Source organism: Maniola jurtina, chromosome 1 (assembly GCF_905333055.1).
Source record: "Maniola jurtina chromosome 1, ilManJurt1.1, whole genome shotgun sequence".
NCBI classification, from domain to species: Eukaryota; Metazoa; Arthropoda; class Insecta; order Lepidoptera; family Nymphalidae; genus Maniola; species Maniola jurtina.
Genome location: NC_060029.1, coordinates 3,869,766 through 3,893,527, shown reverse-complemented (window position 1 = coordinate 3,893,527; position 23,762 = coordinate 3,869,766). Strand labels below are relative to the sequence as shown.

Sequence of the window (23,762 nt, the reverse complement as noted above, 5' to 3'; positions counted from 1 at the left end):
GCTAGGCTCTAGGTACACGGGCAGGCCATTTAGGCCAGACTAAGCAGACCAAGAGTGGCTTAGCCTCGAATTCTCGGATAGTTGAGTTTCTGGCATGTTTCTGGTCTCCACTTGAATCTCCCACTATTTGCCCTGAAAAATCGTATGTCTATGATTTGCCCACTATTTGTTCACATTTTTTATCTGTGATTTTTTATCTTAGAATTTTGACTTACGTGTCATATACTGTCAATGTCAGAAACTGCATCGTTTGCTGTCATTTAAAAAAATAAGGTACCAAAAATACGAAAGTTGTTGGTTTTTTAATTTTAATTTGTGATAAAAGCGATTAACTGTGCAATTAAACAGCATTCAAAACTAAATCGTGTATAACAATGACAAACGAAACGCCTGAGGTAATGTTTGTGTTATTAAAAGGTGTATTTTTCCAAAATATAATGTGAGATTTAGGGACACGTCACTCTTGCCGAAATCTTGCTTTTACAAACTTATGTTTTCCATATTTTAATACTGATGCATTAAATTTTGCAGGCGAATCGATATTTGCACAATTCGCCTAGCATTGCTGTTTGAATTACTACATATGACATACATAAATTATAACCTACTGTTGAGACAGTTTATCATAGAAAGTTTTATTGAATTGTACATAATAATGCATTGATAGTCATAATAGTGTCGTTTCCTTCCAGGTAGTTAAAATCAACAAATGGGATGGCGCTGCTGCTAAGAATGCAATTGATGATGCCATCAGAGAGGTAATTAGATTTAAATACACTAAACATTTAGGTTACAAAACTTCTTAGGCTTAACTGATACTTACGAATAAATATGTCGATACGTCCCACGTGCTCTCTACGTGCCAGCCCCTAATTTTGTGTTGGGTGTTTTTAAAATAACAGTGAAATCGTTGAAACTTTCAACTTTTTATAACACTTTATTGGGCAGTTTTGGGGATACATCTTGTGTGGGAGGTATCAATGTTATCTTAAATAAATGAACTGTAAAGTAATACATACTACTTCCCTACCCTTTCCTACTTGCACACATTTTTTAATAAAATGACAGGTATTTGCAACTGACTTCATAGGACTGGTTTTAATACTAATACTACTAATTTAATTCAAGTTTTAGGAAGCAATTGACACAAACAAACTGCTTTCATTAGTTCAAACAATATTCCTTAGAGGAACTTTGAAACAAATATACAACACAATTCACAATATATAGGGTGACCAATCAACACTGAGCTATGCTGTGCATGCCCTATTGTTCTTCTTAGATTACAATGAAAACTGCCCATCTTGCTCAGTATCTCGCTTGCACTTGTGTACACGCATGTTGCGCTGTTGCAGTTGCACAGCACAGCACAGTTCAATGTTTGAGTAAAAAACCACCAGAAAGTTAGCTGAGCACAGCACAGCACGCCATAACTCAATGTTGATTGCTCAAACCTATTTGTTACAGGTTTTCACTGGTGAGCTGAAGTGTAAGGAAAGTTTTGCACTAATAGATGGACGCCTCTTCCTATGTGCTCTGGCAGTGGGAGTAGCTCTTTATGCTCTACTGTGGGACTACCTTTACCCATTCCCACAATCAAGGTAATTACCTACTATTATGAATAACCTCTAGTACCTGTATCTATGCACTTATCCATTGCTTGCCTGGAATTGGAAGAGATGAGAATTGTCCATAATGTTCTCAACAGTGTGGCAGTCTATGACATAACCCTTCTCATTCTGAAAAAGGCATGTGCTCAGTAGTGGGCCGGCGATGGGTTGATCATGATGATGCAAATGTCTGTTTTTACCAGAATGCCCACTGCTGTTTCACTAGTCATTGGTGTCGATTCTACTGTATTTCTCTAAACTAACGGGGTTTGTATATTTTAGTATGGAGCCTAGCTACATACATTTCTTTTTTGCCCTTTTTTTTTTAAGTTGGCTGACTAGGTAGGTCAAAATATTCAAAACCCTTTAGTTGTGGACACAATCAAGTACCATTTGTGTGGTGGTTCTACCATTTCTACACATATTTTTAATTTTGTAAAATTCTTTTTTAATTTAAGTATAATTTTTTTTACAGACTGGTACTTATAATCTGTGTATCTTCATACTTCATCCTCATGAGCATCCTGACTTTGTACACAACATTCAAAGAGAAGGGCATATTTGTGGTGGCCAAGGAAAAAGTGGACAACAACACCAGGGTCTGGGAAGCTAGTTCATACGTCAAGAAGTAAGTACGATATATTATATTAGAAGATCCTTCTAATCATCTCTTTTGCGGTGAAAACTTTTGTAGGCGCGTTGGGCGATTTTGGGATTAATTGTGTTTGGAATGCCGATAGATGTAAAACTGTGCTAAACTAAATTTTTGATACTACAATTAAAATCCTAGAAAAACTAGTTTTATTTCATAGTTTTAAGTTTTCACTTCAGTCGGCAGTCTCGACTGACTGCCAATTTTTTTCATTTATAAACGGTTGCTCAGTTAAAACTGCGTCTAATAGACTAAATGTTGAAACCTGAGCTGTGACCTTGCCAACTGCCAACGCTATTGAGCTGACCCAGATCTGAAAGATCCACTGAATTTTTCGCCAATCATGATCACATATAAATTTTTTAACCTCCCATATGTCCAATCGTGTGCGTAATCTGTCAATATTGCTACACTTTATAGCTATCTGTGGTATGAAATTGGACATGGCAAGTTCTCAAGAAATCACGTCTATTACCAATCACAATATTCGTAACCGATACGCTGTGATCACTCTTCCATGCTGTTTAGGCTGTGACTGCTTATTTGCTCTAATATGAATAATAATATGATTGGCCGTCCGAACGGGCTCTTTAGGCCCTTCACAACTTGCGGTGCAATATCGCATCGCAGAAACGACGTCGTACCTCTTGCGATTCTCATGTAAATTCCCGCGACGATGCGTCGTGCGTTGTAAATTTTCACGATGCGAAGTCGCACCGACTGTATTGCGATACGCTGTTTCTTTGCATACGGCGAAATTTTTACGTGTATTTGAAGCGTGTCAGACGAAACTAATTTGACTAAATGGTAAGTGATGGTGGTTTAACAGGGAAACTTAATAATTTGATAATTTCTAAATCGGGAATCGAAATTCAAACTTCGCATTTGAGGTCGTCCGCGAGGTCTATGAACACCGAGCCGTTAAACAGTACTTTTTTTTAATGTAATAGATATTTTTTGTTCCCAGGCATGACGACAAATACAACCTAGTGCTTGTAATGAGGGACTCCAACGGCAAGACACGCGAGGCCTCCGTCAACAAGTCCTTCGCCAACTTCATAGACACAAACGGCACTGTCGTCCAGCCGCTCATAGTCAACGAGATCACTAAGCTGTACAACTCACTCTCATCTGAGAAGAAAGAAAAGTGATTAAAAAGTGAACGACAAGTGATGAAAAGTTCTGCGTTCTTTTGCACAATTTCACAAACAGTGTTAATTTAATCTCAATAAATTATGTCATAAACAATAAGAGATTAATTTCATTTAAATACCATGAAGAATACTGCATATCTCAGAAAAAATCTGGGATAAGCCCAAATTATTTCTCACAACTTAGGTTGTTGATTTGTTTTTGGTGGTAGTATTTATCTTGTTACTGTAACTTTTGTCTTGCATTTGTATATTGGGTCTGTGTTTTTGACAAAACATATAAATAGACTTTTTTTAGACAGAGCCCTAGTCAAGTGTCTATGTGTGATAATATAATCCGCGTATGTTTTAAACAAGAGCGAATAGGCATTCTAAGCAAACGCGTTCCATCTTAGGCCACGTATCATCTCATCGTTTCAAGTGTGTGCCTCTATTGAATATAAAAACATTTTGAGGCCTCAAGATTTGGCCTTCATGTTCTATAAATCTTTCCTTAATTTCTACCGATTTTTTTGGATTGGCCTTACAAACATTTTGTTATCTGATCCGAAGCTTTGCGTTTCTAGTATAGGCCAAGGGTCATCATAAACTGGCTGGTTATCTTTCTCCACTTGCATTCTCTACACAAGTCCACAGTCCACACGCTAGAGGGCATTGTAGCAACGCGAAGTTAACCGCGCATTGCGTGCATTATTGATCACTTCACTGTGTTCTCCCCAAGGTTTCCCGAGCTCGGAACCGAACAAGTTTTGCCGTACGCATAGATATGCGTTTAATATAGTCAGTCCCTATTCCATACACCGTCGTCCTCGGTCGGTCGGATATAGTAGGGCGTTATGCCCTGCCGCGATATCGTACGATTAGTATAGTATACAAAATATATATTAACATAAGTGTTATTTTAGCATAGTTTAACACAAAAGTGATGTGAAAACCCAATTTATTTAATTTGGATGTGTTAAAATTGCATAAATATATCGTACAGTGCCCTTGTGTACTATAATTAGTTTTTTATATAACTAAATGTGTCCTTAGTTTAAACTCTAGCTGTGGTAAAGGATAAAAGGTGAGTTTTTGGAAGAAAACGTATTTTCTATAGAGTTTAGTCATTTAGTCATGGTTTGTGCCTTAAGCTATTAAATTTTTTCTGAAGAAATATTTAGTTTTTAGTTGAACTGGTTCTCAATTTCACTGTTGTTAGTTAATTCGTTACTTTACACACCTACGTTAAAACTTGTACGTTTTTTACAGAGACATTAAGTTGGGCTCTACATAGAATAATTTACATTTATTTACGGTTTTTAACGGTTTTTTTTTTAATATTTAATGTAAAATTATATCTTTTATTGTTTAATTTGTTGAAGTGTTAGTATTTCGCTTCAATTATGTTATATCGGCATAATTACTACCGCCGTATGACATCACTCTTCTGTAAGCCAAGGTCATCTGTACGGTAAAGAGGTCATTTTACCTCTTACATCCATATACCTACTTATTTGATACTAATTCTCACTTTTAATTCATTTTGAGGATTAATAAATAACGTACCTTTGATGATAGAAAATACTTAATGAGTATTTTATTGTCTTATGCTTTATTACGAAGTAGGTCATAGTGTTGGCTGTGAATTTCTTAAATAACAAAATAAAGTATAATTACAATATAGAGCTAAGTAGAGAAACATTCTAGTGTTTTACATTAATTTATAGTGGATATTTCGATTTTTACTACGATATACAGAAGCTATACTAAATTAGAAACAGCTGACCAGACCCGTTTTACAATAGAATAGAATATATTTTCACTCAAGTAAACTTTCACAAAACTGGTTCGGAATACCGTTCCTACCGAAAGGAACCAGCAAGAAACTCGGCGGTTGCTCTTTTCAAGTGTTTAATTTTCGCATTGGCCTGATTATTACGTACTTATAAAAGACTAAATATGATTGAATTGTACCAACATATTATAAACCGATCTCGTATTTACATGATGGTAAAAACTGTATTGGAACCCGTTAAAAGTGAGTTACATATCGGGTGGTTAAAGCTATGTTACGGTAACGTTTAAACTCTGACGACTAAAGCAAAGAAGATAATACCTGTTCATACTCCCACGATTAAGATTAAAGGGTAAAGTTTAGGGCCAAAGTTCACAACCCCCTGCATTTTTTATTGACGTTTGAACTTTAACGGTCACTTGTACGTTACTTAATTTTAACCGCAAGGTGAAAAGTTTATGAATGGGACACAATTATAATTTTCTTTGAAAAGAGCAATCGTCGAGTTTCTTGCAGGTTCTTCTCGGCGGGAGGTACGGCCGAAACAGTGGTAGATGTGGAAAAGTTTATTTGAACAAAAATCTTTCAATTTCTTTAACTAGAGTCAATTTAATACGGTATGATACCTAGATATACGCAATCACCGGTGGGCCTGTAATAACTGCGACAACTATTGTCCCACCGGCTCGTTCTATTTCGGTTTTGGCTCGGTATGATACGTATGTGTAGTATTCAGAATAAATACATTGTGTTTATTATCAATGATCTATCATCTAGGTACCTTAACGTATCGACTGCCCAACATACTTACCGGGAAATATACCTAGCATAATAATATAGGAGAAGAATTCGGGTCGCAATATGTTCCGCGTTGAGACAAATTGTGGAATCACCGGGGTGATTCTCTAACTCAGTGTTCAATACTGAATGATAGCCACCGAACTCATTTTTAGGGTTCCGTACCTCAAAAGGAATAACGGAAACCTTATAGGATCACTTTGTTGTCTGTCTGTCCGTCCGTCCGTCCGTCCGTCCGTCCGTCCGTGCATCGTGTCTGTCAAGAAAACCTATAGGGTACTTCCCAGACCTAGAATCATGAAATTTGGCAGGTAGGAAGGTCTTAAAGCACAATTGAGTAAAAGAATAAATCCAAAAACCGTGAATTTGTGGTATTAAAGTAAGACAACTATACCAAGTGGCGTATCATATGAAAGGGCTTTACCTGTACACTCTAAAACAGATTTTTATTTATTTTTATGCATAATAGTTTTTGATTTATCGTGCAAAATGTCGAAAAAAATACCCGAGTACGGAACCCTCGGTGCGCGAGTCCGACTCGCACTTGGCCTTTCTTATCCATTGAAGGTTTTCTTCTTAAACGTAAAGTTATTGCGTCTTAGAAATAAATCCCTATCCTTGACATCGCATAGAGTTCATCGTAACAAAGAGTTTTGGGTTTTGGCTGCTTCATGACTGCGTCATGCTTTTACATTGTCTCCAAGAGCGTGGTACAGAGTGGCGCAAAAATTATTGACAGTCGATTCGATCCAATTCAATCGTAGCATTGCATTTGCCAAGGCATACTTAATACAGCTTAATACAATATTAATTCAATCCTAAATAATGGACTGCGTACATACGACGAGTGTCGAATTTTCGACGCAGTTAGTATCACACTAATATTATAAAGGCGAAAGTTTGTATGTGTGTGTGTGTGTGTATATTTGTTACTCCTTCACGCAAAAACTACTGGACGGATTTGGCTGAAATTCGGAATGGAGATACATAATATCCTGGATTAGCACATACCTAGGCTACTTTTTATCCCGGAAAACTAAAGAGTTCCCACGGGATTTCGAAAAACCTAAATCCACGCGAAGTCGCGGGTATCAGCTAGTACTTAATACAGCTTAATACAATATTGATTTAATCCTAAATAACGGACTGCGTACATACGAGTGTCGAATTTTCGACGCAGTTAGTATTAATTTTAAAAATACATTTTCGGCTTATCACACACTAGCTGATACCCGCGACTTCGTTCGCGTGGATGTAGGTTTTTAAAATTCCCGTGGGAACTCTTTGATTTTCCGGGATAAAAAGTAGCCTATGTGCTAATCCAGGGTATAATCTATCTCCATTCTAAATTTCAGCCGAATCCGTTCAGTGGTTTTCGCGTGAAGGAGTAACAAACATACACACACACACACACACACACACACACACACACACACACACACACACACACACACACACATACACACACATACAAACTTTCTCCTTTATAATATTAGTGTGAAGTGTGATACATACAAAAATAAAGAGTTTTTGCCCTTGTTTCAACCCAACCCATGTTGTGTTGTCTCTACCATTCGAACTGCGAAAGTGATAGCCCAATGGTTCAGCAGGTACATTCTGTAATATTGGTAAGGTTCATCTTGTCCTCCAGAGATGCTGTGATAATCTCATGACCTAGAAAACGAAAAAAACTTCATGTTTATTTGATGTAGGTTAGTTGAATGCTTGAATGGTAAATATGCAAATCTGGTGACAGTTACACAGGTATTATTAACATACGTGTTGTACGTTTTATTTTAAACAATAGGTATCTATGTACATAGTCTCGTGCCCATCGTCCTTGAAATTTCTGAACTATTTTGTATAGTTGTAGGAAACAGCCGGTCTGTTGCTATTTATATCCTGTCGTATGTAGAGCGCGTGGTTGAGATAATTTGCAATAAAAAATTAAGAATAGGTACTTGTATCTAAATGTCATTAGAGCCTGGAATCTATACTAATAAATAAAATTGGAGTGTCTGTCTGTAATTTCGAAATAACTACCTCATATTAAGCTCAAATGGTTATTTGAACGATACCAACACTGAATCACACGTTTTTAAAATTTTTGTCTGTCTGTCTGTCTGTCTGTCTGTCTGTCTGTTTGAAAAGGCTAATCTTCGGAACGGCTGGACCGATTTTGACGGGGTTTTCACAGACAAGTAGAGGATTGATCAGGGAGTAACATAGGCTACTTTTTTAACCGACTTTCAAAAAGGGAGTTGTGTTTTTCTTCCTATGTACACCGAAATCTCCGAGATTTCTGAACCGATTTGCGTAATTTTTTTTTTAATCGATAGAGGAACTTTGTGACAACTTTCCCACGGGATTTCAGACCCTAAATCCACGCGGGCGAAGCTGCGGGCATCAGCTAGTAACTAAATAAATGATCGCTAACTATGAGTCTCACAACAACGCTCAAAGTCACTTAGCAAACCATGGAGAGAACTGTGTTTGGAGTTTCTCTACGTGATCAAATCAGAAATGAGGAGATCTACAGGGGAACCAGAATAACCGACATAGCTCAACGGGTTCCGAAGTGGCAATGGGCAGGGCAGGCAGAGACAGTTCAAAGAACGATAGGCTTTGGGGTCCCAAGGTGCTAGAATGGCGACCTCGCACCAGAAAGCACCGCGTTAGAAGACCCCCACTAAGTGAACAGACTACATCAAAGGAATCGTAGGGAGCCGCTGAATTTATTTATTTAACCCGGCTGAGTTTGTTGTGGGCTCTTCTCAGACTTTGGCGCGTTTGTAAACCACGTAGCTTTAGTTTTAAGTTACGTAATTAATTATTAAATCGTACAAATTTAACAATTTCGACCATCAAAAGGAGTACAATTGTACCTACCTTGAATAAATGATTTTGACTTTGACTTTGACTTTAGGCAACGCAAGACAGTGGCGTGTGGAAGTCCCTACATTGACCTATGTCCAGCTTTGGACGTCTATCGATTGACTACGATGATGATGAGGACTCTTATTGTTTTAAGTGGAGTACAATTAAAGAAAATGTAGTTACCTATAGGTACTCAAAGAGTTGCGAAGTAAGTGGAAATGGGTGGGGAACTTAATTAGAAGAACCATTAGACGTTAGGGTCCCCACTATGTGGACGTACGTCATCAAACGAGCCTCAGGGAGCCGCTGGATACGGGCAACGCAAGACCATAGCGTCTAGAACTCTCTAGAAGTCCCTGAAAGATGCTCAAGTCCAGCTGTAGAGTGTAGACTTCACATTTTCGCTTGCACTACCGCGCCCGCTGCCGCTAGTTTTACGGAAACTAAACCTACTCATCACAATGGTCTCTGCTTATCACAATGTTGTCATGTGGAAGTGATAATCAATTTAATTAAGAGAAGCGTGTTACGTACAATGATATCTACAGATAACAGCTGATAACAATGCAATCAATCTACTCGTGCAATGGCGGGCGATCTATTAGGTGCATTCTTGAAGTAAAATGTTTGGTTAGTAGTTTTGGCTGAGAAAACTAAGAATACCTACTTACAATTTAGATTATAATATGGGTACGTCAAGTCAGAGTTAACAGGCATCTTTTAGGCAAGTGCGCTCTATCTTAGGCTGCATCATCACTTGCCACCAGGTCTGATTGCAGCCAAGCGCTAGTCTATAACTCAAAATTTAAAAACCACCCGACACAAACACCTCTATAAGAAAACTAGAAAAGAGCTGATAACTTTCAAACGGTTGAACCGATTTTCTTCGATTATAGCTAAGAACACTCCCGATCAAGCCATCTTTCAAACAATAAAAACTAAACTAAAATCGGTTCATTCGTTTAGGAGCTACGATGCCACAGACAAATGCACACGTCATACTTATAACACCCCTTTTTTGGGTCGGGGGTTAATAAATTAAAAAAAAATAGCTACTAGGTACCTACTCTCGACTCTATGTGTTATATTCATAGATATGTAGTTATATTCCTCACTGCTGAAGGTCGTGATCTTTATCCAGTAATCAAATAATGATGCGAGTTTTCTTTGGATAATAATGCATAGGTCCTTCCGGAAAAAAAATCTTTACGAAAAGAAATTTCCGATTTTGAGTTTGTGCAGCCTCTATTAGAGATTTACCTCTTCAGTATACCTACTGAAGCAGCCATGTAGAACCAACCAATGTCAGATGAGCACGTGGTTATCATTGATCATTCAGTGTTAGACACTGAGTTAGCGAGTCACCCCGCTGTACATTTTGTCGCTTTCCCAGAAAAAAATTAGTCCTAGGGACTAGGTAGGGACGGGAGTCAGGACCACGACCAATTGTTATAATTTTTTAATACTTTTTATTTCTACTTTTAAACACCAGTCTCAGTTTTTGTCTAGTGCTTTGGTCTAGGTACAACAATTGGTGTAAAATGTTCTTTTATAATTAAGACTCATTCAAATAAAATACATAGGCCATGATGTGTCTACTGATTAATAGGGTTGTAGGTATCTCACTTATCGGTCATCAAGTTCAGAAATATACCTACCTAGAGACCAAGTAATAGGTACTGTCGGTACTTTGGCATGAGCTTACACGTTAATGAATAATGATTTGATATTCATTTTCTCTCTCATAGTAGGTAGATAGATAAATGACATTCTTATCTTATTATTTATGTCTGCATGTAAAACCACGGATGTAGTTATAATAATGTAGGTATACAGTGTTAAGAGGGTTCTCTCGGTCACTCGGTTTTCCAGATTTCTGTTAAAATATTCGGTTTCAAAGTTACGCGGTCTTAAAAATTTACATACAAATCTTTGAGCCCCTGTAATTTTAAAACTACATATTTTTAGAAAAATCTAAAACACCACAGACACAGATATTAGTTTCTAGAATATGTCTGCAAAATTTCATGGACTTTGGTTGCTTAATATTCAAATGAAATTGGAACTACGGTTGTATGAAGCGAGTGACGGAGAGAGCCCTGTTAACATTGTGATAAATGTAGGTAAGTAGTTATATTTATAAATCTTGAAAGTAGGTAGGTAATAGCTTAATAAGAAATCAGGCTAAAGAGTGCATGCCATCAATGAATGAGTACCTACCTACTCGTCTCATGTTTCTATAATTTTACATTTTTAATTTTTCAAAGGAAACAGAAAATCAGCATTCTGACTAACCGACACACAAACAAGCATCCTTATCCATACTAATATTATAAATGCGAAAGTGTGTCTTTCTGTCTATTTGTCTGCTAACTTTTCAAGATCCAACAGTTGGACCGATTTTAGTGAAGTTTTGTAGGAACTGAGTTAGCTGACATCCCGGGGGAGGACAAATACTACTTTTGATTCCGGAAAATGGTGAAGTTTGGTACAGAGTTAGCTTACCTCCCGGGGAAGGGCGAATACTACTTTTTATCCCGGAAAATGAAAGAGTTCCCACGGTATTCTTAAAGGCCCATCTGTTTAACCGATTTATTTAAAATTTGGTAGCGGATGAAGTCGCGGACATCATCTAGCTAGATATGAAACCGTATAAAATTCCGATGAAATCAAAGTAGGCACAGAATACAGGTAGCTTACAATCCGAGGAAATGGTAAAAAACAGGATTTGGCCCTATCATAGGGATAGGGCCAATGCCAAATCGTTTAGTGAAATGGTCCAACTGAGTTGTGTTTTAACATCTCGCGGGGTTCGACCATATCCCTGAGGGATATTACCAAATCCAGGTTTGTACCATTTCGCTGCGACAAATAAACAAGGAACAAGCTTCTAAGAATCCGACAAACCAAATTCAATATTTAAAGCTTAGTATTTTATCTGGCTTGAGAGAAGTCTCGGAAGAAATAAGGAGAACACGGAACGATTAGCGAAGCCTTGACATTGCTGGGTCAACAACTTCTAATCTGTATAGAGCAAAGACATACCCCGTAGAGTGTTGACCTATTAACCCGACTTGGTACCTACTTAACAGGTGGCCTTTTGAAACTAGGTATATCAGTTCAGGTCGTTCAGATTATAGGTAGGTATGCAGGATTCGCAAACAGTAAAAATAAAATATTTTTAGAAGTCCTTGGCAAGCTGAGCCTTTTTTTAAATAAACAAGTGTAAACTAAAAATTTATAACACTCCCGACAAGTGAAGGTTACAGTAAATAGAAAAGAGCTGATAACTTTCAAACGGCTGAACCGATTTTCTTGGATTATAGCTAAGCACACTCGATCAAGCCACCTTTCAAACAAAAAAAAAACTAAATTAAAATCGGTTTATTAGTTTAGGAGCTGACAATTCAAAATCACTTGTAAAAGTTTATTAGGGCTTGTAAGTGCTTACATGGCAGTTCACACTTTAGAGTAGGCGTGTAGTTTTCGTTAAGAGAATCTTTGCGAGGTACGAATTTGTGGTACTTAGTATATTACATTGTAGGTATTTAAAGCAGTGAAATTGAGAACCTAGACCTAATTTCAATTGTATCAGTATATGCAGTGTTTAGTATAAGGTATAACATCGTTTGCTTGTATTTTCAGACCATGTCCCGAAGGAAATTGCTAATAGGCGGCGCGGGAGTCGCCGGCGCATTGGTTGCGGGATGGGCGCTGTACGCGGACGATAAGCCGGTAATACTCTTATCATAATCACCAGTATAGCACTTCCGCGAATACACTTACCTCATGACAAGTAGGTACCTATTTTATTTGCGGAAAACGCGATCCTATACTCCTTTTGCCTTTACCGTTAAGTAAGCCTCTAGAGTCTAGATAAAGCTCAAGTATTAAAAAATCTAAATCTATTTACTTAAGGTAATTGCTATTTGACAAATCGCAAAAATGCTGTACTTTGAAGTAAATTGTTTATTTTTCTAAAGCATTAACAGCTATTAAATACATGCAATTAAAAACTTCAGTTTGTGAAGATTATAAGGGCCTTTTTTAATTTAGTATACATTATCCCAATAATAAAAAAAAACCAAGTTGAAAACATTGCTGTTCGCAACTTGTTCTGTAAAAGTTTTCTTTAAGATCTTGATACTTTGAAGCCAACCTCCAGAAAATGATATGTTTAGGTTTAGCAATCAATTTTAACTGTTAGTTTTATACTAAATGTTTTTCGTTTCTTAAATAATCTAAAACTAACCAAAAAACTTCCTGTGCTATTTATTTTCTTGCAGGCGCTCTATGGAATTCAGTGTCCACTGGACTGTCATGGCGGAAGGACTGTGCGCGTCATTTCGTCGCAAAATATTATTTAAAATGAATATAAGCTTATTATTTTTGAATGAAAGTTGTGTTTATAATCGTTGAAAAATAAAATAGGGATTTTTTCATTTCTAAATGAAGCCTGCTTATATACTAAATTTTATTCTAAAGTTACGGTTTTACCAGGTAAATACTCGGAGGTTGTCATAGATTATGATGACAGATAGTAAGTGTTCTAAATAGGTATTATACCTATGTTAGGAGATAGCGCGCCTCGTTCCGGGTGCCGTGTTCCGAAATGGATTTCGTAGTAGTGCAAGTTTGGTGCAAGCCCCACATGACGGAGGGGTATGCGTCAGGCATTTCCTGTGTACAAAAAAAAGACCTATATTTCGGATCCATATTTCATCACTGACAATATGCACTATTCAAAGACTGTTCTTCAAGCATTGAGGAATTTTGGACAGAGACATCTCGAAGGTTCCCGAAGGCTGCCTGAGTTAGATTTGTCGGCTAGCTAGCTTTTTTCGAAATTGGACTTAGCTGGATTGTGTGTTAGAGATTTCTTATGAGATATTATATGTACATAATATAACCATCATAAGGAAGCTCAGATTCATGCTGCGGGCAATGGGGAGAGCCTAAAGGTTGGAACGCCATTTCGGCGGCCGTGTTTCCTGCCATATATACCATAGATACCTGCAAGCCAAGAGTGAATAGGCATCTTCCAGGTAAGCGTGCTCCAACTTGGACCTCATCATTGCTTTCTTTAAAGCATGATTGTCGTCAAGCGCAAGCGCAAAGATTCAGGCGGCGCAAACCCGTAGCATGTGGAAGACCCTATTAAAGACCTATGTTCACTGTGGACGTCTGTCGGTTGATGTTGATGATTATGTCTTTAGTGCAAGTAGTTCAGTAGTTTCAGAGTTTATCGATAACAAACAAACAAACCTTTCCTCTTCATAATATATGTACTTAGTAGCGCAAACTTGGAAAAAATCTCGTGGAAACTCTTTGATTTTCCGAGATAAATGTCATTTTACCTGGCAGCCCTAATCAATTTTATCACTGATAATAATAACTAATTCATAACCGTTAAAACTAAGAGTCAAAATCTCGTTTTTCTAGTCGAGTTCCGTAGGCTCTTTGAACCCACCGCATTATTATCCCAAGAAAACCTACCATTAGATGTAGGAATAATGGAAAGAGGTCACAACCCTCAGCAATAAAGAATACGATGCGGAGAGAGATGTCACTCTCAAGGTCTTTAAATGTATCCATGCAAAAAACCACGTCGACTGGTTGCTCCGTTGCAGCGTGATTGAATATTAAACCAACAAACACACTTTCGCATTTGAAATATGGCCAGTGATTATAAGAAACAGTTTAAATCTCTCTCTGCTCTCCGAGAGACGTTAGGCAAAGTGAACACGAATTATGACACTTCTGTGTTCTTATACAAGCTTAGGTCTCTCAATTTTGTCAATTAATGTCAAATTTCTTTCTCAGATCAAAACCTAGTAAGTGGTTTAAATTCAAGAGAAGTTTAGGCCGTAGTCTTCAACAAGAAACTCGGCGGTTGCTCTTTTCAAAGATTTGATATACAATATTAAATTGCTTAAAACGCACATAACTGAAAAGTTAGTAGTGCGTGATTCCAGGATCGAACCCCCGACCTTCGATTAGGAGGCGGACGTTCTAACCACTAGGCTATGACAGTTTTTAAATTAAAGGGGTTTAAATATTTTAGTGTGAAGACTGGCCTACACATTTATTCATTAGATGTGCATCACTTTCTTTTTTAGGGTTCCGTACCTCAAAATGAAAAACGGAGCTCTTAAAGGATCACTTCGTTGTCTGTCCATTTGTCCGTCCGTCCGTCAAGAAAACCTATACAGTACTTCCCGTTGATCTAGAATCACGAAATTTGTTCTCGGATTTATTCCTTTACTTGGGCTATGAGAGTTGAGACCTATCTACCTGCCCATAATTCTAGGTTAACGGGAAATACCCTATCGGTTTTCTTGACAGACACGACAGACGGACAGACGGACAGAAAGACAGACAACAAAGTGATCCTATAAGGGTCCCGTGTTTCCTTTTGAGATATGGAACCTTAAAAACATTATGTAAGTATGCAAAGTATTTCCCTTGCAAGCCATATTTAACAGTTGACATGTAGAGGTCATTGACTTTTCCTATCTTACTTTTAAGTTTTAATGCATCATTAAGTATTTACTGTTTTGACATGGTATTTAGATAATGGGTGATATTTATTTTATTTTATCTAATTCCTTTGAAAAACTTAGTAAGGCGCATTAATCTATAAAAAACCTAGCCAGTTCATAGACTTACTATGTTTCAAAATGGTCAAAGCGACTTACTAGCTTTTAATTTTACTTTAATGTGGGTGTCCTTACAATACAACGGGACATACTATGAAAGTTAGGCTTATGACATAAAACGATTTTCGGAAAAATGACATTTACTTTGTTTTGATATGGGGCGGTCGATATAATTAGGTACTAGGGTAAAGGCTCAAGTAAATGAACAGATTGGACGTTTTTACATGTATTAAGAGCTGGAATAAAAAACCGGCTGATATACCTTTTTTAAATATTTTCTTACAAATTCTTACACTTTTTTCAATTTCAATTTCAAAACCGTGTTCCGTTCAAACCGTTCAAAAGTGCGTGTGCGTGCGTCCATGTGTGTGTGTGAGTGTGTGTGAGTATATACTTGTCTGTATGTTTGTACGAGTGTTTGTTAGTGTGGTATTGCGTTGTATAACCACATGAGTAGCGAACAGAGTCAAAGCTTCATACAAGCGCGCTACGATAGGTACACTACTACAAGCTTGAGGCGCGTGTGTGCGTGAGCACAGGCGCTACGTCGCGTACGGAGAGAAATCGGTTTATACCGGCTCGGCCTGTGCTCAAGCTCAGGGGCTGCAGTACACGTCGCGCGTCGTGTTTTCATTTAATTTAATGTTAATGATAATAATTTAAATAGTGTTTAAAATCTATTTTCTTGAACTGTCATAGATTTTGTTCAAAATCAATATCTGAGGATCCCTAGGATCACAAAACAGGATATTGTTACCAAATTTAAAAAAGTCGACGCCATTTTGAAATTCTTTGTTAATTGACCGATTTCGTTCAAAATCGATATTTAGAGCTCCCTGGGATCACGAAATAAGAAACTGTTACCAAAATTTAAAAAAGTCGACGCCATTTTGAAATTCTTTGTTAATTGACCGATTTCGTTCAAAATCGATATTTAGAGCTCCCTGGGATCACAAAATAAGAAACTGTTACCAAAATTTAAAAAAGTCGACGCCATTTTGAAATTCTTTGTTAATTGACCGATTTTGTTCAAAATCGATATTTAGAGCTCCCTGGGATCACAAAATAGGAACCTGTAACCAAAATTTAAAAAAGTTGGCACCATTTATAATTCTTTCTAAATTGACTGATTTCGTTCAAAATCGATATTTAGAGCTCCCTGCGATCACAAAATAAGAAACTGTTACCAAAATTTAAAAAAGTCGACGCCATTTTGAAATTCTTTGTTAATTGACCGATTTCGTTCAAAATCGATATTTAGAGCTCCCTGGGATCACAAAATAAGAAACTGTTACCAAAATTTAAAAAAGTCGACGCCATTTTGAAATTCTTTGTTAATTGACCGATTTTGTTCAAAATCGATATTTAGAGCTCCCTGGGATCACAAAATAGGTCACATTCACACCTGTAACCAAAATTTAAAAAAGTTGGCACCATTTATAATTCTTTCTAAATTGACTGATTTCGTTCAAAATCGATATTTAGATCTATCGATCGATATTTAAAGATCGATATTTAAACTAGGCAATCACAACAAAAACAAACTTTACCATCTTGTTGAACAAATAACTATTGTTAATTAAATTGTATCCTCCAGTGCCAGCCCTACCAAAATAGTTATAAATTTTGCTCGCTTCTTAGAAGCTTTGCCTCTGTTTGCTACTCTATGGTATAACACCATGTTAGTAAATCTTAGTATATTTTTAACCGACTTTAAAAAAAGGAAGAGGTTCTGAATTCGTTGGTATCTTTTTTTTTTATGTATGTTCCCCGATTACTCAAAGACGCCTGGACCGATTTGGATTTTTTTTTTGTTTGATAGGGTATACTTTGCAAGTGGTCCCATATAAATTTGGTAAAGATCTGATGAATATCTTTGAAGATGGAGAACAGAACTCCTCAATGGATAAGAGCAAATTCAATTTTTTTTTTAATGTATGTTCACCGATTGCTCAAAGACGCCTGGACCGATCTGGATTTTTTTTTTTTGAAAAGCTAGGTATACTTTGCAGGTGGTCCCATATAAATTTGATGAAGTTCTGATGAATATCTTCTGAGATGGAGAACAGAACTCCTCAATGGATAAGAGCAAATTGCTCGCGATCAGTGTAATTGCTTAGTAAACAGTAGGGTTTTAGCTGGGCATGGCATATTATTATAGTACAGTGGGGCCACTAAAAATTTTGAAATAAAAAATTTTCAAAATAAAAATAAAACCGACTTCAAAAACCACAATAACTTAAATTATTTTTTACTTTTTAGTGTTTGTGATTTTGAAGTCGGTTTTATTTTTCTTTTGAATTTATTTTATATTTATTCTGGTATTCTGCTTTCTTGGATATGGATCCCTCTTGGGTATCCCCATTTCTCTCTGTCTTTGGTACTATCAAGCTAATTTTCTCTCGCGATTTGCACAATAGCATTAGACCAACGCGTCTTCGGTCTACCTACCTGTCTTTCTTTCATCTGTAAAAATCGATACAATATGACCATTTGCATTTCAGTTTTAGGGCATGTCTCAAGGTGTCTGTAGGCTTTGTCTTTTTTCTTATGTCTTCAATTCTCACTTTGAATATTTTTTGCTTAATTTATGCACCTTGCCATCGCCCTTTAGCAAGTCACTATTTCTTTTTATATTCTTTGTCTGGACCCATGTTTGGCTGGCATAGGTAAGGCATGGCAGGATGCATGTATCTATAACGGATCTTTTAAGATGTACTGGGTAAGCTCCTTTCATTCTTTCCTTTTGTGCCCAGTAAAACAAGCATACTCGGGCTACTTTGAGAACCCATTAGCAGCTAACAGCAAGGCCTGGACTCAAATTTTTATATGTGGAAGCTATATTTCCTCGTTGCGTTTATGAGCAAATAAGAATAGTTAACTACTTTTACTAAAAAAATTTTTTATAATTTGGCGCAAACCATCTAAACACCATGATGATTATTATTTCTGCATTGTGAATATTACCAGAAGAAACAGCAAAAAAAATTGTTCCAAGCGGCTCTATTGTAACTTGCAGTCTTCTAAAACAGGTTTTATTTATTATTATTATGTAAAATAGTTTTTGATTTATCGCGCAAAATGTAGAAAAAAATATACAATAAGTCAAAAACTGAAAATCTGACATTTTTTTTAAAATTCCAAGGCGAAAATATACTTAAGAATTTATTAATAGGAATCGAGAGTTTATGCACTAGATAGAGTTCGTTCATTCACTGAAATTCCCAGTTCATTTACTGGCAATTTATCCTTTTGTTAAATAAAATAATTTATAATAATTAATACCACGCATTTTTTTGCGTTTTTGATATTTAAATAATTTAAGAGTGTATACCTACTGTGTATAGACACAGATAAAAAAAAATATAAAAATTATATATAGAACGATTCTCATATATCTTAATTTTAGGTCAAAGTCAGGGTAGTCCTTATTCGTTCATGTACTGGATCTTTTACCCTCCTACGTCAAAATACTAAAAGTCCGCGTAAATTTCGCAGATTGAAATGTCTGCTTGATTAATTGTCAATAGAGGGTCATGACATGTCAAAATTGCTAGTTTGAAGGTGAAATCGTCTATGTCATTCGCATTGGCTTTCCTCTTAAATGAACTATTCTCAGTTATGAACATCTAAAGGAACAAACTGAATAACATGTTAAAATATAACTGGCTCTGCTTACATCGTGTAGAAGCTCCGTTTCTTTTTAACCGACTTAAAAAAAAGGAGGAGGTGCTCAATTCGTCTGAACGTTTTTTATATATATTTTTATGTAAATATGTTCCCCGATTAGTCAAAGACGCCTGGACCCGATTTGGAAGATTTTTTTTTTGTTTGAAAGGGTTACTTCGCAGGTGGTCCCATATAAATTTGATGAAGGTCTGATGAATATCTTCGGAGATGGAGAACATAACTCCTCAATAGATAAGAGTAAATTGCTCGCGATTAGTGTAATAATTTAGTGAACAGTAGGGTTTTAACATGGGCATAGCAAATTATAAATAATATTATTAGCCATGCTAAATCATGACTAATATTCCCCTTTCCCCTCCAACTAAGCGTAAAGCTTGTGCTGAGAGTAGGTACGACAATAGTGCAACGGGTGGGGTTTGAACCACCGACCTTTCGGAATTCAGTCCGCTTCATCGAGATATTGAGGCTTATAAAGTTTATCCAGCGACTTATTTGTATGCTACCAATATGACATCCAAGAGGGCGGTTTCCTATTAAAGGTTCCAGATAATAGGTACCTATGCTTGTCTTACAACAAGATTCTCTTGTTCTATTTTAAATGTCCAAGCAAGAGAAGTACGCCTATTTAGAATCTTATTGATATCAATCAACCTCAATAAAATCGATACATTATTAACACTACCACATATTATTATGTCTATAAGGAAACCGCAGTTGGCAATTTATTTGTTACTACCACTTAGATATTATTCGCCTAATCATAGGTACCTATATAGATCTTTAGGTTCGTTCAGGTATTGAAATGTTCAAGTGATTGTAAACTAGGTTTGCGTCGATCAGTTACCATTACAACACATCCAACGCTTTGCCAAGAAACATTTGGCAGTCGAGAAACCTTTTATTTACTAGGCGTTTAACTAGTACACCTACTTAATTTTGGTTTAATTTAGCTTGGGATTACGATAAATGTTTTCTATCTTTATGTACCTACCTAATACTAGACGGACTAAACAGATGAAACGTGAAAAGTTAATAGACACACAGATACACTTAAAACAAAACACACAAACTATTTATTAGTAAGTATGGATTCGTTAATTTTTTAAATGCAAAAAAAAAAAAGATTCCGATGAATTGAGAACCTCCTCCTTTTTTGAAGTCGGTTAAAAATGTGCAAAAATAATAATTCATTTATTTTTAAAAGTGCAATGTAATAACACCTAAATCATTAACTCCACATTTATGTAAATACTTACCAGATTTTACCTTCTACTCAGCGTTGATTTAGGTTTTTTTAATGTGTCTCTCCATTGGATATTTTGTGAGGTTTGACAAAAATTTCAGGTTCGTCTGTGTGAGGTAGAGTCACAGACCACTAAGCTAATTAGTGGTTTGTGAGTAGAGCTTACCTACCTCCTTAGTTAGCTTACCTGAGAACCTGAAACTTTTGTACCTACAGGTGGTTGTTTTGGTTACTGGTGTCTCAACGGTACTAATTAAGGGCCGAACCCTGTATAACAGATAAAAAGTAGTTTTTATTGCTGGGCATATTCTGCCAAAATTGATTCAGCTGTTTCGAGGATTAACTTATTAAACAGACAGACAAACAAAACTTTTAAAAGCCTGTGTTGGAATTTCCTCATGATTGGTCTAACATTTTCAGCAATGGTACAACGCGCCGACAGTTTCAGCAAAGACAGAGCGGAAGAAGAGGCCTCTGCCATCCAGATTAGAACAAGTAAACATGCTGCAAGCTGGCCACACGTACGACGTTCTCATTATCGGAGGCGGCGCCACTGGGGCAGGCTGTGCTTTGGATGCCACCACTAGAGGTACTGGGTCTTTAACTACGCCATTTAGTTTATCTGGCATCATCATCAGTACATCGCCGGCCGGCTCGCATACCGAGTTCGGGCCTCCTCTCAAAATGAGGAGGTTGCCATAGTCTACCATATGGGTCTATTGCGAATTGGTAGACTTCACACACCTTTGAGAACAAGAAGGACCTCTGCCTTCTGTTCGGGAGTTCGGGGTTTAATCTCGGCCAAGCACCTTTAACTTTCGGAGTTATGTGCGTTTTCAGTATTAAAGGTTGCCTGCAAGAGATTGTTATAGCAATAAGGCCGCCTTTACACTATCTAGATATTTTCTGTATATATGTTTGCTATGTTTGCGTGTGCAATAAAGTTTTCCAAATAAATAAATATCACTTGTTTGAATGATGAAAGAAAACATCGTGAGGAAACCTGCATGCCTAAGGAATCTCTATAATATTCTCAAAGTTCTGTGAAGTCTGACATTGCGCAGGTGGTCAAGGTGGTGAACTATGTCCAAACCCTTCTAATACTAAGAGTATACCCGTACTTTGTAGTGAGCCGGCGATGGGTTGATCTTGATGATTAAACCATTCACTTAATTTATGTTTTGTCCTCAGGACTCCGCACAGCACTAGTGGAAGCAGACGACTTCGCGAGCGGCACATCAAGTAGAAGCACAAAGCTCATCCACGGCGGCGTCAGATACCTACAGAAGGCCATCCTGCATCTAGACTATGACCAGTACAAGATGGTCAAAGAGGCGCTACATGAACGAGCGAACATGCTCGAAGTGGCGCCGCATTTGACGAGGCCGCTGCCCATATTATTGCCTGTCTATAAGTAAGTAGAATAAATTCCGTTCAATCTGAGCTCAGTTAGAAGTTCGACAAAGTTTGTCAATACAAAGTTGGTACGGATTTTTTTTTGATAGTCTTATCACTTTAGGGTCCTTCGGTGTTATAATGGTCGGACCGGAAAGCGCAATATAGGTAGACCTCCCTCTGGATGGAAAGAGGACCTCAAACGAGTCCTTGGACCTCAAATCCGTGGAGTGTGAAAATCTCTTCCAGTTGAAATACACCGGTTGAGACGGCAATAGTAAACAAAAGCATTTCCGAACGAGAAATCTTCCTTGGTACATAAATTAGCGTAAATCTGCAAGCGAAACAACGCGCTTGGAAATCTGCTCGAACGCGTCATGCAATTGTTAGAAGACGCCATATCAGCGCGGACAAAACGCCACAGAGAATTGCTGCGCGCGAAATGTCGTGGGCCATTTTCGCTACTGATTTTACTTAATAATATATTTTTTATTTACAGATGGTGGCAAGTCCCTTACTACTGGTTCGGCATCAAGATGTACGACATCGTCGCTGGAGACAGGAATCTGAAGAGCTCCTACTACTTGTCTAAGAAGAATACCCTAGAACTGTTCCCCATGTTGAAATCCGACAACTTGTGCGGCGGCATCGTATATTACGATGGTTAGTGACTGTTTCAAACCAGTTGCGTGATGTGTGGTTTCAGATAAAAGACAATATACGCATGAAACTAAAGTAACTCGAGTTACAGTTTCATCTCTTTTGAGTGGCGTTAACTTCTAGGCCTTACGTCCAAATATTTATGTGTTCAGGCCAGCAAGATGACGCCCGTATGAATCTCGCGATAGCGCTGACGGCAGCTCGGCACGGCGCTACTATCGCTAACCACGTCAAAGTTACCAAGCTGTACAAGACCAATAACAAACTCAGCGGCGCACGGTTACGGGTAAGCTCAACGATATTCATCCAATCCAATCCATCAGCCTGTATGCGTCCACATAGGCGTTTCCAAGAGAATACCACCAAACCATATTCTTAAATCCTCTAAATCCATACTTTCATCCATACTCCATACTAATATTATAAGTGTCTGTTTGTCTGCTAGCTTTTCACGTCCCAACCGTTTAACCGATTTTGATGGATACAGAGATAGCTTGCATCCCAGGGACGGATATAGGCTACTTTTGGTCTAAATCCACGTGGATGAAGTCACGAGCATCAACTAGTGTAATATAATATTAGCAACATCTAAAAAATATCTATTTTTGAAACATGTGGCCAACTCTTTCAGGACGAACTAACGGGTAAGGAGTGGGACATCAAAGCCAAGTCCATAATCAACGCGACAGGTCCCTTCACAGACTCCATCAGGAAAATGGATGACCAAGCGGTTAAGGACATCTGCTGCCCTTCTTCTGGAGTACACATTGTATTGCCAGGATATTACAGGTTTGATAGTCCCTTCTTCTTTCATTATATTTTGCATGCAGAAGCCATTACTTACCTGGTTTTTTTCGTGACAAAAACCTATTGGGTCTTTGGCGAGCGACTGAGATCGTTAAATCGCCTTAAAAATTGTTCTTCCCGCTCGATGGAGTTGATCTTACTTATCGATACATATTGTTTCTCCAAACTTAACACGTAAGAATTTAATTTAAAAGCTGGGCCAAAATTTGGCAGGCTGAAATCCCGTGTCGCGCAAAAACACCATTTGCTAGAACAAAAAGGTGGCTTAAAAGAATCTGTTTCTGGGCAATAGAGTTTCAGAAAAAATGTTTCTTAGGTGAAGGTCTGACCCGGCCCTTTTCATGAACACGTTTGTATGTCTCTTATATGGATGTCGAATATAATTATGCAAAATTACCGGCTATGATACAAATATGTTTACGGGGGTAATGATATGGCTCGAG

At 37.4% G+C, this 23,762-nt stretch overlaps 2 protein-coding genes across 4 annotated transcripts in view; both read left to right on the top strand.

The window, feature by feature from the left end:
• The first annotated feature begins 236 nt into the window (after positions 1-236).
• On the top strand, positions 237-3,513 carry LOC123866279 (signal peptidase complex subunit 2). Its single transcript, XM_045907736.1, has 5 exons — positions 237-395; positions 693-758; positions 1,468-1,601; positions 2,086-2,238; positions 3,230-3,513. Exons 1-5 carry the CDS (start codon positions 375-377, stop codon positions 3,411-3,413), a joined length of 558 nt encoding a protein of 185 aa, XP_045763692.1. The 5' UTR covers positions 237-374; the 3' UTR covers positions 3,414-3,513.
• Positions 3,514-4,119: 606 nt separating this feature from the next.
• Positions 4,120-23,762, top strand: part of LOC123865970 (glycerol-3-phosphate dehydrogenase, mitochondrial) — a 29,190-nt gene continuing 9,547 nt past the window's right edge. For 2 of the 3 annotated variants that reach the window (XM_045907232.1, XM_045907243.1), the window contains exons 1-7: positions 4,122-4,479; positions 12,511-12,600; positions 20,878-21,046; positions 21,649-21,871; positions 22,352-22,515; positions 22,665-22,798; positions 23,144-23,301. In XM_045907232.1, coding sequence (XP_045763188.1) covers positions 12,514-12,600; positions 20,878-21,046; positions 21,649-21,871; positions 22,352-22,515; positions 22,665-22,798; positions 23,144-23,301 — 935 coding nt within the window. In that variant the 5' untranslated portion in view covers positions 4,122-4,479; positions 12,511-12,513. Of the gene's footprint in view, positions 4,480-12,510; positions 12,601-20,877; positions 21,047-21,648; positions 21,872-22,351; positions 22,516-22,664; positions 22,799-23,143; positions 23,302-23,762 lie in introns of all 3 variants that reach the window. The other variant, XM_045907237.1, reaches the window with a different exon arrangement.